At 42.3% G+C, this 13,921-nt stretch overlaps 1 protein-coding gene across 3 annotated transcripts in view; it reads right to left on the bottom strand.

The window, feature by feature from the left end:
* The window catches only part of TGFBR2 (transforming growth factor beta receptor 2), a 59,520-nt gene that overhangs the window by 5,259 nt on the left and 40,340 nt on the right, over nucleotides 1–13,921 (bottom strand). For all 3 annotated transcript variants that reach the window (XM_030499900.1, XM_030499907.1, XM_030499917.1), the window contains 3 exons: nucleotides 12,438–13,237; nucleotides 8,227–8,368; nucleotides 572–699 (listed from right to left, as the gene is read on the bottom strand). In XM_030499900.1, coding sequence (XP_030355760.1) covers nucleotides 572–699; nucleotides 8,227–8,368; nucleotides 12,438–13,237 — 1,070 coding nt within the window. The remainder of the gene's footprint in view (nucleotides 1–571; nucleotides 700–8,226; nucleotides 8,369–12,437; nucleotides 13,238–13,921) is intronic.

Genomic DNA, 13,921 nt, shown 5'->3' with positions numbered 1-13,921 from the left:
AGGAAGTGCAACCATGGTGTCCGTGAATGGGGAAAAGCTGGCAGAGTGCTTCATGACTTGTGAGGGAAAAACTGCTAATGTGCAACCTGAATAAAACCAGACTGGCTTGCTGAAGACTCATTTCCTATTTTCTTAAACCTGTCAACAGCTGGGATACAACTATGACTGGTCTCCATGATAAAGTACTGAGATTTGTTTTCTCTGCTGAAGGGGCCCATGTGCAAAGTTGTTCTTTTTGACCTTTCAGAGCCAGCACACGGTGTGCTTTAAGGCCCTAACTATTCTGTGGTTGTCTGGATGATTGTCAGATCTCAGGTTTCCAATCTTTTTGTTTTGATCACTTTAACAGTGCACTGGTGGGCAGCCGAAATCCCGGGGCTTCAGGTAGGTGTGATGCAGAGCACTGCGGTGGCTTAACTACTGCTGCACCAGTGTCACCATGTGACAGAGCTGTAATCCGTGCAAAAGAGATATCCAGCCTGCTGAGCAGGGCACTGAGCTAAGGCTCAGGCTTCAGGAAGCAGTTAACTGTTTAATGCAGCTCCCAGATGCTCACATATGGTGTTCTTACCTGATGGTGAAGCCAGGAGCTGGGGATCTCGGGTCGCCCTCTGTCTCTTAGGACATTGTCCTTCATGCTTTCCACGCAGGGGTGTTCTCGCACTTTAGAGCCGAATGGGGGCTCATACTCTTTCACTTCTGCCAAGAGAATAAGCAAACACAAGGGTATTCAGCTGCGCTGCACTGGTGCCAAGTGTGAAGGGAGCTGGCTGTTCTCTGGAGAAGTAGGAGCTACTGATTAGCTGCTCAGTGCCACTGTTCTGCTTGACCAGTTCCAAATAAAGCAAAGCCAGTTGGCATTTTCAAAAATGTTTCAAATGTGTTTCTCCCACATGCCCCCTCCCTGCCCTTTTCTTTCCTAGACAACTAAACAATTTTCATTCAAACCCTTTAGTACATAATCATATTAGCAACAGTCAGAGCAGCAGAATAACCTATAATGATTTGCAAGACTTTCAATCTGTGCTGAGGCAAAACACACAGGAGCTTCAAGGTGAGTTTTTCTTGAGCGAGACTTGCAAGAACCAGCTGCCCTTAGTTCCCCTGGAATTCACACACACTTACCAGGTGAAATATAAATTGAAATCTATCTAGATCATGGTAGATGTTAATGTGCCAGATTGCTAGGAGGAAACAGTTGCTTGGAAAGGACAAAGATATAGTAAGGAGCAGTGCTGGAAGCTGCCATGCTGCCCTTGTTTATTACTGAGCTGTGTTCATTTATAGAAAGTAGTAGTCTGCTCTTATTTTAGGCCTCTTTCCCAAAATGGGTCAGTTTTGGCCCATGATGCAGGGGGCACAGCTTCCTGAAGGGGCTGCTGCCATTCTAGTTTTGTTTGCATGTTGCATATTTTCTTCACTTTTCTTTGGAGAGAGAAAGGAAGAGGCTGACATATGGGACCTTTGGAGAAAACTCAAGAAATCTCTGAGAGCGGAAATATTATAGTAGATGCTGACACAGTGTAGAAAATGCTGTGGTTTTTTTGGGAACAGATGGAGACTTTACTCATAGGCCTAATGACTTGCTAGTATTAGATAAAGATTTATGAAGCTGGCTTGTTCTGCTGCCTCCTATTTCTTTCTAGGAATTAATTGAGGGCAAGAAAAACTGAAGTGTAATCTACAAGGCAGTCTGGGGAATGTGTGTGAGTGCCCAGAAGATGTGTGAAGCATGAACGAGATGGGAGACACAGTACTGCTGTGTAATGTTACAACCAAAGTTCAAATGCAGTGTCCAGAGCTGCTCACTCCTCTCAAGGGGCATTTTACAGTAAAAAAAAAGTTCTGAGAAGGGTGATAATAATGATTAAAGGCCCACAAAAAATGGGAAGAAACTCTAAAGCTTGGCTTTGTTTACTTTGGAGGGAGAGGTAAAGGTTCATACGATAAAATAATGAAAATAACTAAGGATCAAGATGACATAGGTCAGATCTTTCTGTCGTGTCTCATGATAAAAACAAGGTAGTATTGAACATAACAAAAAGGTGGACTTTTCTCCAAAATCTTAGAGTCAGGCTGTAGCTCTGACTTCCATGTGATGGCCATGAGATGAAGACTTTATCAGGTTACAGAAAAAGAATTTCTAATGCTTAAAAAGAATAGCCAAGTTACGATAACAAACATTTTGGATAGGACATTAAACCTTGTGCTTCAAATGTTCAGTGTTTAGAGATCCAGCTGCAACCACTGCGTGTTCAGTGCAGCAGATCACTCCACAGATGCCTCCTGCAGAGCTCTCCTTCCTTCTCCTGAACCGTCTGGTGCTGGCCACTGTCCACACAATGCTCTGGAGAGGGGCTATAATCCCGAAACACACCTCCTATCTTCTCATATGTAAATCACTTTCTTTAATGCTCAAGGGTCAAAGTCTGCTTTGCTTTCTTCCTTCTACAAGGCGGCATACCATTTTCACCCACATTAATCTCAGTTAAAGATTACTCAGCCAAAGTAAATTTACAAGACTTTTGCCCTAGAAGTTAATTGGGAAGTTGCCATATTGCTGGTCAGACCTGGATTACTACACAGTGGATGCACAATGATTACAAAGCAGATGCCTCTACAAAAGCTAACCAAAATATTAATGTTCACTGGAAAAATTTAAATAGCATGACCTAGATGTCCATTTCCTACACCATCTTCATCAGCCATGGTTTGATTGTGGTAGTGGTCATGGACAGCAGCCAAGCGTCTGAGATCTTGCAGTATGAGGAGTCAGAGGAGTCCCAATATCCAACAGAGGGATGTTGTTGCTGCTCTGCTGACCTGTTCCTCTTGCTGAGGTTAATTCAAAGGCCATTCAGGTTTATGAGATGGTTCAAGAATTGATGTCTATAATACATTTTCCATGTTTCCTTCTACATTTCCAAATTCTTTCTATGATAGAAGCATTCCTCTTCCAAATATGAAGATTGAATAAGTTTTTTAAGGTTTGTTTTGTTTTGGGTTTTTTTGTTGGTTGGTTGGTTGTTTTTTTATGGTAAAGAAAGAGAAATTGAGGTCAGATGCCAATTTGCTGTAATGACTCTATAGTAATAGAGTCATGCCTTTCCTCAGTTTGAAAAGCATGCAGGAGCGCCTTGCTTCTCTTTCCCTTGCAAAGAAAAGCCCACTGAATCCTCTTGCAGTAAATCATCCTGATGCTGTGGAATCTCAGGTGTCAGACACATTTTGCAGTGATAGCTGGGGTTATTCATGGATCATGTTGATGTGCTACAGCAGATGTAACAAATGTCATTTGAGGCAGGTTAAGATGTTTGTGCCTAGTTGCTTGTGCATGGCTGTATACAGATGCTGAATCTATTTTTCATCCTTTATATGTTTCTTTTGGTTGTTTTTAGACCAGTCAAGCACTAAAAATGACAACTGGCTGAACTACCATGAATACCTCAGGTACCATGAAATACAGCACCTTTAGCGTTCAGTAATGGCAGAGTTCCTTCAACTTTAACCTCCAGCATTTAATTTTTATGGTTGTGAGCTACCTTGCACTAATAATTGCTGTATCTACGGTGTCCTTTGACACTGGCCTGGCCATAAGTCTCAGAAAGGCTGGGATTGGATTTTTAGCCCCAGAGACATTACTGAAGATCTATTTGTTGTGCCTGATGAATGCTTTGGAAAATTTGGCTGTGGGTTCCTCATGAAAAATATGCCTCGCTCATGTGTTCCTTTTCTACTCTAAGCTCTTTGCAGCAAAATACTCTTCCTTTGGGTCCGAACGGCATACCCACAAACCCTGCTGACACTCCCTCATATGATCTCTCTTGCTGATTTCTGTGGGACAGCTTCTCATGGTGGAAGATGGAGTCTCATTTGTAGAATTAAAGCAGGTGTGAGGTGAAAGAAGGCCAGCAAAAATCAGCTGTGAAGCACAGTCCACAGCAGTGGGCTGCGGTTTGGGAATTTTTAGATCCTTTTGAAATGCCCCTCTATTTAGAGTTTACAAGGGGAGAGCCACAGAAGGGATAAATCAGTTGATAGTGGAGCTACTGTGACAGCTCATGTACACATCTCTGTGTGTGTGCAGACTGTGTCTTTCTTCATGCTAGAGGAATTTGGATGGTGGATCTATTTAGCTGTTGCACAAAGGTATAATAATGAATAAAGCAGAGGCTCAAAAGCCATTTCATGGCCAGGTTTAAGGAACTGTTCAAATGCTTACTTCACATTTTCCCTAGGTTTCCCCATTCGTCCTTCAGAGTACAGATGCTAGCTGGGAAGGGTGAGGGTGTGTTGGCATGGGTGAACTCACTGTGCAGCTTCCCTTGCACAGGCATCATTTAAGTGACTTCACATCTGGTGACCAAAGACACCGTCACTCTTCCAAATGTTTGGGAGTGCATGAGCTCTGCCACCAGTGTATGGTTACGGGCTGCTCAGACACTATCTGCTGGATCCTGAGGTGGGAAGTAGAGTAACGCAGTGTACTGCTACCTTGGGCTTGTTGAAGTACTACCTTACATGCAGTACTGCGGTGACACTTCGAGAATCCTTAGGGCATGAATTACTGTTATGGGGTGATGCTGCACTGTCTGGATGTACCAGCTCAGGGTTATATGCCACCACACGCCAGCACAGTGCAGACATGCCCTAATTGGGCTCTGCTTCATAGAAGGAAAGGTTTAAATCAGGCCTGCAGCTGCAGCCACCTCAGGGCCCAATGCGCAGGCACAGCCCCAGGTTCCACAGGCTATCAAAACACTCCCTGCCACCAGAAACTGTCACCTCTCCATGTCAATATGATGAAAGCAGAGCATCTCATGAGGTACAGGATGCACAAATAGCTGCCACCCTAACAGTCCCCCACTAGAGCACTGCCGATACAAACCAGATGGTTTTCTTCTCTTTCTAGGAGGTTGTCAGAGAAATTACACTTGCCTCAGTCACCAAAGCTGTGTCGCTCTGAAAGCTAGTGGTTGAGATGGAAATTATATTTCTTGCAACGTGCAGCATCTGGTGCACAGCTGTTGTGCTGAATGAAATACCAAGTTAACAGCAGCATGGAGCAGTTCAAGTTCTCCCCAAAGTAGTATTGCTGAGTTTCTAAATATGCCTCTTAAATTACACTCCAGTGAAAAATCAGTCAAACTCGATCTTTGCCTCTGTCTCCCTTTCCCTTGTGCCCCATTTCTGCTTCTCCATATTTAGCACAACAAAGTAACAATGAACAGCATGGTCTTTCTCAAAAGCAGATCCCAACCTGCTTATTTACTACAGCAGCTTCACAGTATGGATTATGCTGCTGGGTATTTTTGTTTAAACGTCTGCTGACTGAAAAGGCCTGGCATAGCGTGGAGACTTGTGTTTGACAAAGCTGCTGTAGTGAAAGGACCTGCTTCCATTGCCTCCCACACTCACCAAACACCTGCATGCTGACAAACGAATCCTCAGAGCTCCCTTTGTGAAAGAAGTCAGTCACTGTACCTTTACATGGCTGAATAGCAATTAGCCCCCCTACCCCATGCTTTCCTCCCTAATGGAAGTTGTTAATGCCGCTGCCTTGGCTTAGACTGCCACTCCTGCCCTCTTAAACAGCCGTGGGCTTTCTCTAGCAACAGGGAGCTGGCACCAGTCAAGCCTGCCCTGCAAAGATGGTGCCTACATCTTTTAGGCTCCTTTGGAAAGGCTGGCTGCAGTCAGGTCAGCCTACTCCAGCTTATATGTGAAGTCATTTGTCTCAGTGCCTAAACAGTTTAGGAAGGAAAGAGGGGTTTGCGTGAGCAGAGGCGGCTCCTCAGGAAGACCATGAGGAGAGGAGGGAGTCTCATGAGTGACAGATGGAGAGAGAAAGCAGAGAGCGAGCTGTAGTCATGAATCACTGCAAGGGTATTTCACCAGCTGGTTGCAAATATAGCCAGACTGCATGAACCAGGGGAAAATCTAAGAAGGAAATGAGAGATACTGTGCAGTGTTGCCTGCATCTCACTACCAGTCACAAGGGAGCTACATCCATGCTCTGGATGGAGACACTAAGACGAGTTCCACTCTTTAAGATCTGCCCAAGTACTCTCATGGTTTTGCTGGGGACTTCACCCCTGGAAAGGTAACTGAAATAGAGAAATGAAATTCAAGAAATGTGTTTCTGGAGATGAGGATGACTGAGGGACAAAAGGAACAGGGAAAATCAGGATGTGAGCAGGGATTAAGCTTCACCTTGAAAGCAAAGGGGATAGTGGGCCAGAGAAATCTTTCCTTTTCCTGAAATGACTTCAGCTCTTCTGAAGGTTATAATGGGTCAGTCACCAGCTAAACACACTGGTGATTTTCCTTCCTTATGAAACTACCTTTATATCCTCTTTTAGCAGTTGCCTTCTGAGAACAGCAGTAATAAGGTTTGCTTTTGCCACAATCTCCATTTCACCATACTCGGCAAATATGAACAGGAAGGGACTCAGGCATCAGCAAAGATGAAAGACTCCACAGCGAACAGCTCATATTTATATTAATAAGGTGAGTTCCTAAATGCAAGAAACAGAGAGAGCTCAAGAGACAGGGCAAAGATCCTTTTTCTCAGGTTTTAAATCTCCTCAGCCACATTTACAAAGTGCTAATGAAAGGCTGAGGTTGTGCCAATGCACTTAGAAACAGGCATGACCACGACTGTTACATGTGGATAGGTTTGCCTTGGAATATAGCAGACTGAGGTTCAGTTCCTGAAGCACCAAATGTTTTTTCCCTGAAATGTTTGACCAGAAAAGAATCTTTTTTTCATGTTTTTATGCTAGCACTAGGTTTCTGCACACATACTCACTTTGTAGCTTTCCCAGCAGGGTGCAAACAGGGGCAAATCTGTTGCCGACAATCCAGTCCACCCAGTAAGACCAAATGCTGGTTAGATATAGGAGGAACCTGAGGTGGAGGCATTCCTCCCCTCCTGCACAGGGACACTGCGATGCAGCTACACAGCCACTGTGCAGAGCAGTGTTAGAGACCTCTATGGACACCCTTGTGGTATCCCAGGGATGTTAGTAGAGAAACAAGGAGCAACTACGCACATCTTCCCAAGGGACACTGGTTTCTCTCCTGCACACTCTTCCTCATATTTTAGTGCTCTAGCCTGCTAGATTGTCCTGGCTCTGTGGCAGCCCTGCAAGATGGAACCATGCCAGGTCTGATGAAAATGGAGCCTCTGGTTTTGGAAGAAGGGTAACAAATCAAACCATAGTTGCGTATCTGCTATAATACCCACATTAGTGTTACCTTTTACAGCCCCACTCCTTAGACTGTCTGTGAAAGCCCTGGACTGTGCAGCAGTTATTTTTTAGAATGAATGTTAGACAATTCCAGCAGACTGAAGAATTTTATATGAAACTTAGACTCATTTTAGTCCCTGAAGTAAGGTGAAAATCTTCAAACATGGCAATATGTAATGCAGATATCTCAACAGCAGCTTTTCTGATTTCTAGCACATACCAGTGCTGCACACTGGGAATCCTGGGGCAGCTTTAGGCAAAACAGAAATGGAGATCTTGTTTCAGTGATCAAACTCTGAATATGAACAAGCATAGCAGTTTTTCCTGGAGCTATTCTGATAGTCAGTTCCAATAATTTTTATTTTGTTACTGCACTTTATACAACAAACATCCCTTGATTTCTCATAAGGATGATCTCTTGCAACATCACAAAACATGATGAGTAGCAGCCGGAGATTTTGGGAAAGCAGGAAGGTCTTTGTATCACTATGATGGCTCTTACTGAAATGATCGGTTAGTAACTGTGACACTTAACTGGCCCTCATCAGATTTCAGAATTAGCATTCCATGAAAGTAAATGGGAGGCAATTACCACTTCTTGGTCTTAATATTTCAAATTGTCTTATGTTTCCAATCATTTTGGGTGAAGTCAACCAGACTAAGTCAATCCATGGCTACTGAAGATGTTATAGGAAAAAACCCAGACATTAATAATCTTTAAAATTGGTCTACCTAACGACAGATCTATCCTTACACAAATCAAGGATCCATTTTCTCGTGCACTCAGGCGTTTGCCCTTCACTCTTTCTCGTTCACACATATATCTTACTACCAAAGGCCTGTTGATTTACATCATCCAGCTACACTAAAAACCTGGTGAGAGTTAAAAAGAATTGCCCCCTCCCCAGACAACTATGAGAGCATGTCTGTCTAAACATACTTTTAGAGAGAAAAAGAAAATGATCGCACTTACCTCCGACACCGTTACAGCGAGATGTCATTTCCCAGAGGACCAAAGCCATGGAGTACACATCTGTTTGTTTGAAGGACTCCACGTTCTCCAGGTTCATCCTAGACTCTAGAACTTCAGGGGCCATGTACCTCGCTGTGCCAACCTACAGGAGAGGAGATCAGGGAGAGCTCAGGAGCTGAAATTGTAATTAATGTTTTGGATTCTGCTGTGATTTAACTTCAGCTTTCACAGAAATGGTGCTATTTGACATGTATCCAAAAATTCAGGCCATACTTGGCACAGGTCGTATTTTCTGCTGCCAGGGGAATCTAGCATTGTCCTGACTACCAACTTACTTGCACCTCTCTCTTGGTAAAGAAAAAAAACCAAAATCCTTTTTAGTTCCTTAAGCAAATAATTTTGACACTGACAAACTTTCTCACTCTTTGGCTGTTCACAGATAAACTCTGCCCTTTGGGCCTGAAGCAATTGCTGCTGACTGAGTGTCTTTCCGATGAGCAAAAACCACATTGTACTCTTTTGTGCTGCATATTACAGTGTTAGCTATTTCTTTTCATGGTAGGCTTAAAAGGAAAGTGGTAAATGCAGGCCTGGCATAAGAAAGCAAATACACAAATACTGAACGCAGAAGCACACATTTGAATCAAACCCAAAAATCGGCCTCTTTTTTTGAAACGCTGTTCTCATAAACTTTTTTCATACTGAGGAATTTTCAGCAATGATTTCAGCTGCTTTGCTGAGATCTAGATTATAACTTTGCATTACAGAAGACAAAGTTTAAATGTCTGTTTTTATCACAGGAAAAGATTTAGGGAAGAATTTTTTGATCACTCAACAGTTGCTTTGAAATGACAAAGTCTTCACAGGGTAGGTGTCTGGTTAATTGCAGAGATGAACAAGCACAAGTGAGTGATGCAGTAAGAAGACCTGTGGTTTATACGAGCTATTTGCACTACAATCACTTCAGAGCCCAGTGGCAGGTAAGAACTGCAAAAGATCATTCCACCCACTGGGCCTGCAGTTGCAAGAAGCCACTCAGTAAAGGTACATTTCTGAGCGCCCTACAACATCCATTTTACAAGCTTTTGTATACATGTCTTACCATCCCAGGCTAAGGGCAAATGGGAAGATGTTCCACAAAAAGTGCAATGCACCATAAGAAGACAACAGGAGAGACAAAGGACATAACTTTGCCACAGCAGAGAATTTCTGTCAAAAATATCCAAATGGTGGTAGGATCAAAGCCTTTATAAAGAGAGGACAGAAAGAAACCTGTGTGATCGGTCCCAAAGTTAAATTCCTTACTAAGTGGACTCTCTGATTAATTTAAAGCCAAGCATGTGAACAACAGTCTTACACTGAATGGGTACTTGGGACAATCTTGTCTCAGCACCACTGAGGTGAACAGCATCTCCCTCCTCTATGGAACATGAATGAATGGAAGCTGCAGCAGATGCTGTTCCTACTCCTTGTTCATTCCCCAACACACAACTTCTTCCCCAAGCAGATCTCACCCAAAGCTTAAGAAGGGTTACTTGTACATGGCCCACAGTCCCATACCCTCAATCCCTGCTGATTTTAGCAAGAGTTAATGGGTCCTAAATACAGATTCATAAGATTGTCACAAGGTGCTGTTCTGATCTGGCATTTCACACCCCTTTGCAGCAGAAACAATGATTCTGCAGCTTTGCGGACAATGGAGGATGAAGCCCTGTAACTGAAAAGTACAGTGGGAAATGCAGAGAGAAATTAAAATTACTTGTAGAATACTATCAAGCCAATCCTATTTCCATCCTGCTTAGGATTTATCATGCATTCCACTCTGTTTATGTCCTTTTATCTGCATTTAGATCATCAAGTCCTAAGGTCAAAGACTGTGTCTTGAGGAAAGGTGACCCCTGAGTCTCAAAGGCATTTTAGGTTCCTAAACTCCAACAATTCAGAGCTGGTCATCCCTCTAGAGTCTGGATATTCTTTCTCTTTGCAAATACCAGTCTGCTTTCAGTTCTTGCTTTTCCAAAACTCTTAGTGAGGGTCCATCTCTCTTCCTGCAGTACATTTTAACTTTTGTGACTTCTGAATCTTTTTTACAGGAGATCTTGAACTTCTTTTAAGCTGCAAATGTCTGCAAATGTTAACCATCATGGATGGCCAAACTGAAAGGACTGCAAAGGTTCTAATGGGGGAAAAGATGGGTTCCAGCCAGCCACTAAGGGCACTAGTATTGTAAAGTCAAGAACGGCTATATTTGCATGATATGGAAGGTAGTTGGATAGATCAGAAAGAAGATGGCTTTGCAACCCCAACAACTTGCCTTACTGTCTAAGACTGACCAGAAAAATGGTTACACTCTTTTATTTATTTCATAGGAAGCTAGACGTTTTTTTGAAATACAAACTGGTCAGCTCCATTATATACTTTTAAAAATTGGACCTCCTGACGAGAAGGGTTTGAGTCAAAGGGTAAAATTTAGAAATTATGCATAACATGAAGGCCCCTTCAGCAAAAGCTCCAGCACTGCCCTTGGCAAGTTGGGAAAGTCAAGTGGGTAGTACTTGTGTGCCCAGAAGAACCAAGGTAGAGGCTGAAGTGGAATCACTTCACACCACCATACTCCTTGTCACAGAGAAGAATGACACTAGCTGGGTCACCCCCACAAAGAGATTCACTGGAGCTAAACGAAATAAAACAGTGGGCCTCAAAACCAGTGCCCAAGGACACTGACACCAAAGCAGTAACCCGCTCTGAGCAGCACTGCACTTCGTCATCAGTGTCAGTGTAGACATTGCAAGTGACAGTATCAACACTATCCTCCTACTTCCAAGTGCCTGTGAGTGATGCCAGAGAAATCAGCTTGAAAAAAGTCTCAGCTTTAAGTGATCAAAGAGTCTGTGGGGTTGAGTTTCAGACCCCCTGTCTTACACTGCTGAATACTCTGTTTTCACTTTATTTCAAATGGGACCAGACTTAAAGGCTGACAATATGGTATGACTTCACTTGAACTCCAGAAAGGTTTGGTGAGAAATGGTATGTAACTGTGAGTGGTGTTTGTATTATTTTAAATATGGCTCCACTGGTTATCATTCACTCCTGGCTCTGGTTAATAAACCTTCTCAAAATGAGATCAGGACTGTTGCTGCTCACTAAAGAGACTTTCAAAGACAGATTTTCATTAGATAAACAACAGCAAAGCTGTTGTGAACTCAGCAGAGCACTACTGAGTGAAGAGCTGTCCCTGAAAATGTTCTAAAAGTATTAGTTCCATGTGAAGTAAAAGTCAGTGTAAATGAACAGGCTTTGACGGGACCTATGTATAAAAATATAAAAATGCATCTATATATGTATAATTAAGAATGAATTAACAAATGGTTTGAATTTATACTATGAGTTTTCATCAGAAGAGCCACTATTTGGAGATGTACTTGAAAAATTTTATCTTCGAAGCATTCATAAACATCCCCTTGGCATCCCTGTGAAGTAGGTGAGTGTTATCCATGCTACTTAGTTAAAAAAGCACAACAGGGCAATTATTGTTATTTGACATTTTTGCATTTGCTTTTATGTGGAGAATGTACCAAACAAGTTTGTTTATTTTAAATAAACAGTTTATTTTTGGCATTTCAAAGTGATTATCTATCACTTAGTTATCTGCTTACACCTCTTGAGGACAGAAGACTGACTTCACATATGCTGGGGTAGATGAGGAGTGGGTCTACTCACACAAAACTGTAATGTCATCAGGCATTAAAACCGTGCACAGTGTGAAGCACATCCATATCATATGTGTGTGTGTTTGCATTGCTCGCTGTTGCTTTAATATTTAGAATGGAATACCCCTTTGGCTAGTTTGGGTCAGGTGTCCTGTCTCTGCTTCCCCCCGGCTTCCTCTCCTCCCTGGCAAAGCATGAGACTGAGAAAGTCCTTGGTTGGAATAAACATTACTTAGCAACAACTAAAAACATCGGTGTTATCAGCGTTGTTCCCAGGCTGAAAGTTAAAAAACACAGCACTGCACCAGCTACTAAGCAGGAGAAAAATGACTGCTATAGCTGAACCCAGGACAGTGTCTTTGTTTATAAACACTTTCACGTTAATTTTTAATGATTTTGAGGGGTTTTTTCCTTTTTTTTTTTTTTTTTTTTTTTTTTGTCTCAGGAAGTGACACACCAACTGGTACAACACACAACCCCCTCTTCAAACTTTTAACTTACCTGTCCACTGTTAGCCAAGTCATCCACAGACAGAGAAGGGTCCAGCCTCAGGGATAACCCAAAGTCACAGAGACAGCAAGTTAAATCATTTTTCACCAGGATGTTGGAACTCTTTAGGTCCCTGTGCACAATAGGTGTTTTGGGGCGACCACAGGGTGTGTGATCACTATGCAGATGGGCAATCCCTCGGGCCAAGGACCCACCCAGTTTCCAGAGGTCCTCCCAGCTGATAATGTGCCGTGTGAGATACTCCTGTAAGTTTCCTCTAGCATGGAATGCAGTGATCAACCAATACTGTTTACCAAGATCTGTCTTACGCTCCTCTGCTGTCAAGAATTGGAGGATGTTCTCATGCTTGAGGTTTACATCTGAAAAAATATCTTTCTCAGTTTTCCAGGAGGCATATTCTTCATAGGGGAAAATCTTGACTGCCACAGTTTCATACTGCTCTGATGTGTTTTGCTTCAATTTGGCTTTATACACTTCAGCAAACCTTCCTTTGCCAACAACAATGTCCAACTCAATGGGCAGCAATTCCGTGTTGTGGTTGATGTTGTTGGCACAGGTGGAACTGATGTCTGAGCGGTCATCATCTAACATAATGGCACAAACATCACTGCAGTCCTTATGTTTCCTGGGCTTAACATTCTTCTCCCATGCCTTGTTGAGTTTTCTCTTCTTATGAGTGCGGTAGGCATAAAAGATAACGATCACAGCAACAGAAATCACCAGTAAAGGGACAAGACTTATGATTGTAACTTTGGAAATTTCATCTTTCTCCTCTGGCTTATGAGGGTCATCTGTAAAAAAGAACAGAAGAAAGGCATACATTAAATAATATCATAGCTTTATGTACAGGAGGCTGTTAATAATTACAATTTTTATGCAGAGTGCAATACATGATCTTCTCCACTAACAGTAAATAATAAAAATTGCCACTGCTTTCTTACTTTAAAATGTTGTTTTGGATACCGGCCTCCTCTTACCAGGACTTCCCTGTTTATTTTATAAAAAGGCAGAACTGAATGAGGAAGAACCTAATGTAATTTAATAGCTTTTAAAAAATTATTATTATTATGGATGAAATCTTCATTTTCCTGAATATAATAGCCAAAGACTCCTGTATTTACTCTTTCAATGTATTCTTAACGTCTGACCCTTTATCCACTAATTACTAAAACACATTAATTTTTCTAAGATAAATAAATAGACAATGCGGCATGTGAATTCCTACTTGCCTGGTTATCGTTTCAGATCCAATATATTTCAGTGGGATCCATGCAAATTCATCTTCAGGAAGCCTGTCCACACACAACTACTACATGTTAATATGCAGGCACAATATGTATGCCTGCATACACATCTGAAAAACAAACCTCATTCTCGTAATTTGATGTATGTGAAAGTTCCTAGAACAAATTCAGACACCTGCGTATACACAGGTGTTTGAATCCTGCAGGCACAATCAGGCATGTATGACACAT

Source organism: Strigops habroptila, chromosome 1 (assembly GCF_004027225.2).
Source record: "Strigops habroptila isolate Jane chromosome 1, bStrHab1.2.pri, whole genome shotgun sequence".
NCBI classification, from domain to species: Eukaryota; Metazoa; Chordata; class Aves; order Psittaciformes; family Psittacidae; genus Strigops; species Strigops habroptila.
Note: the sequence above shows the minus strand (reverse complement) of the source record. Positions and strands in the feature narration are given on the sequence as shown.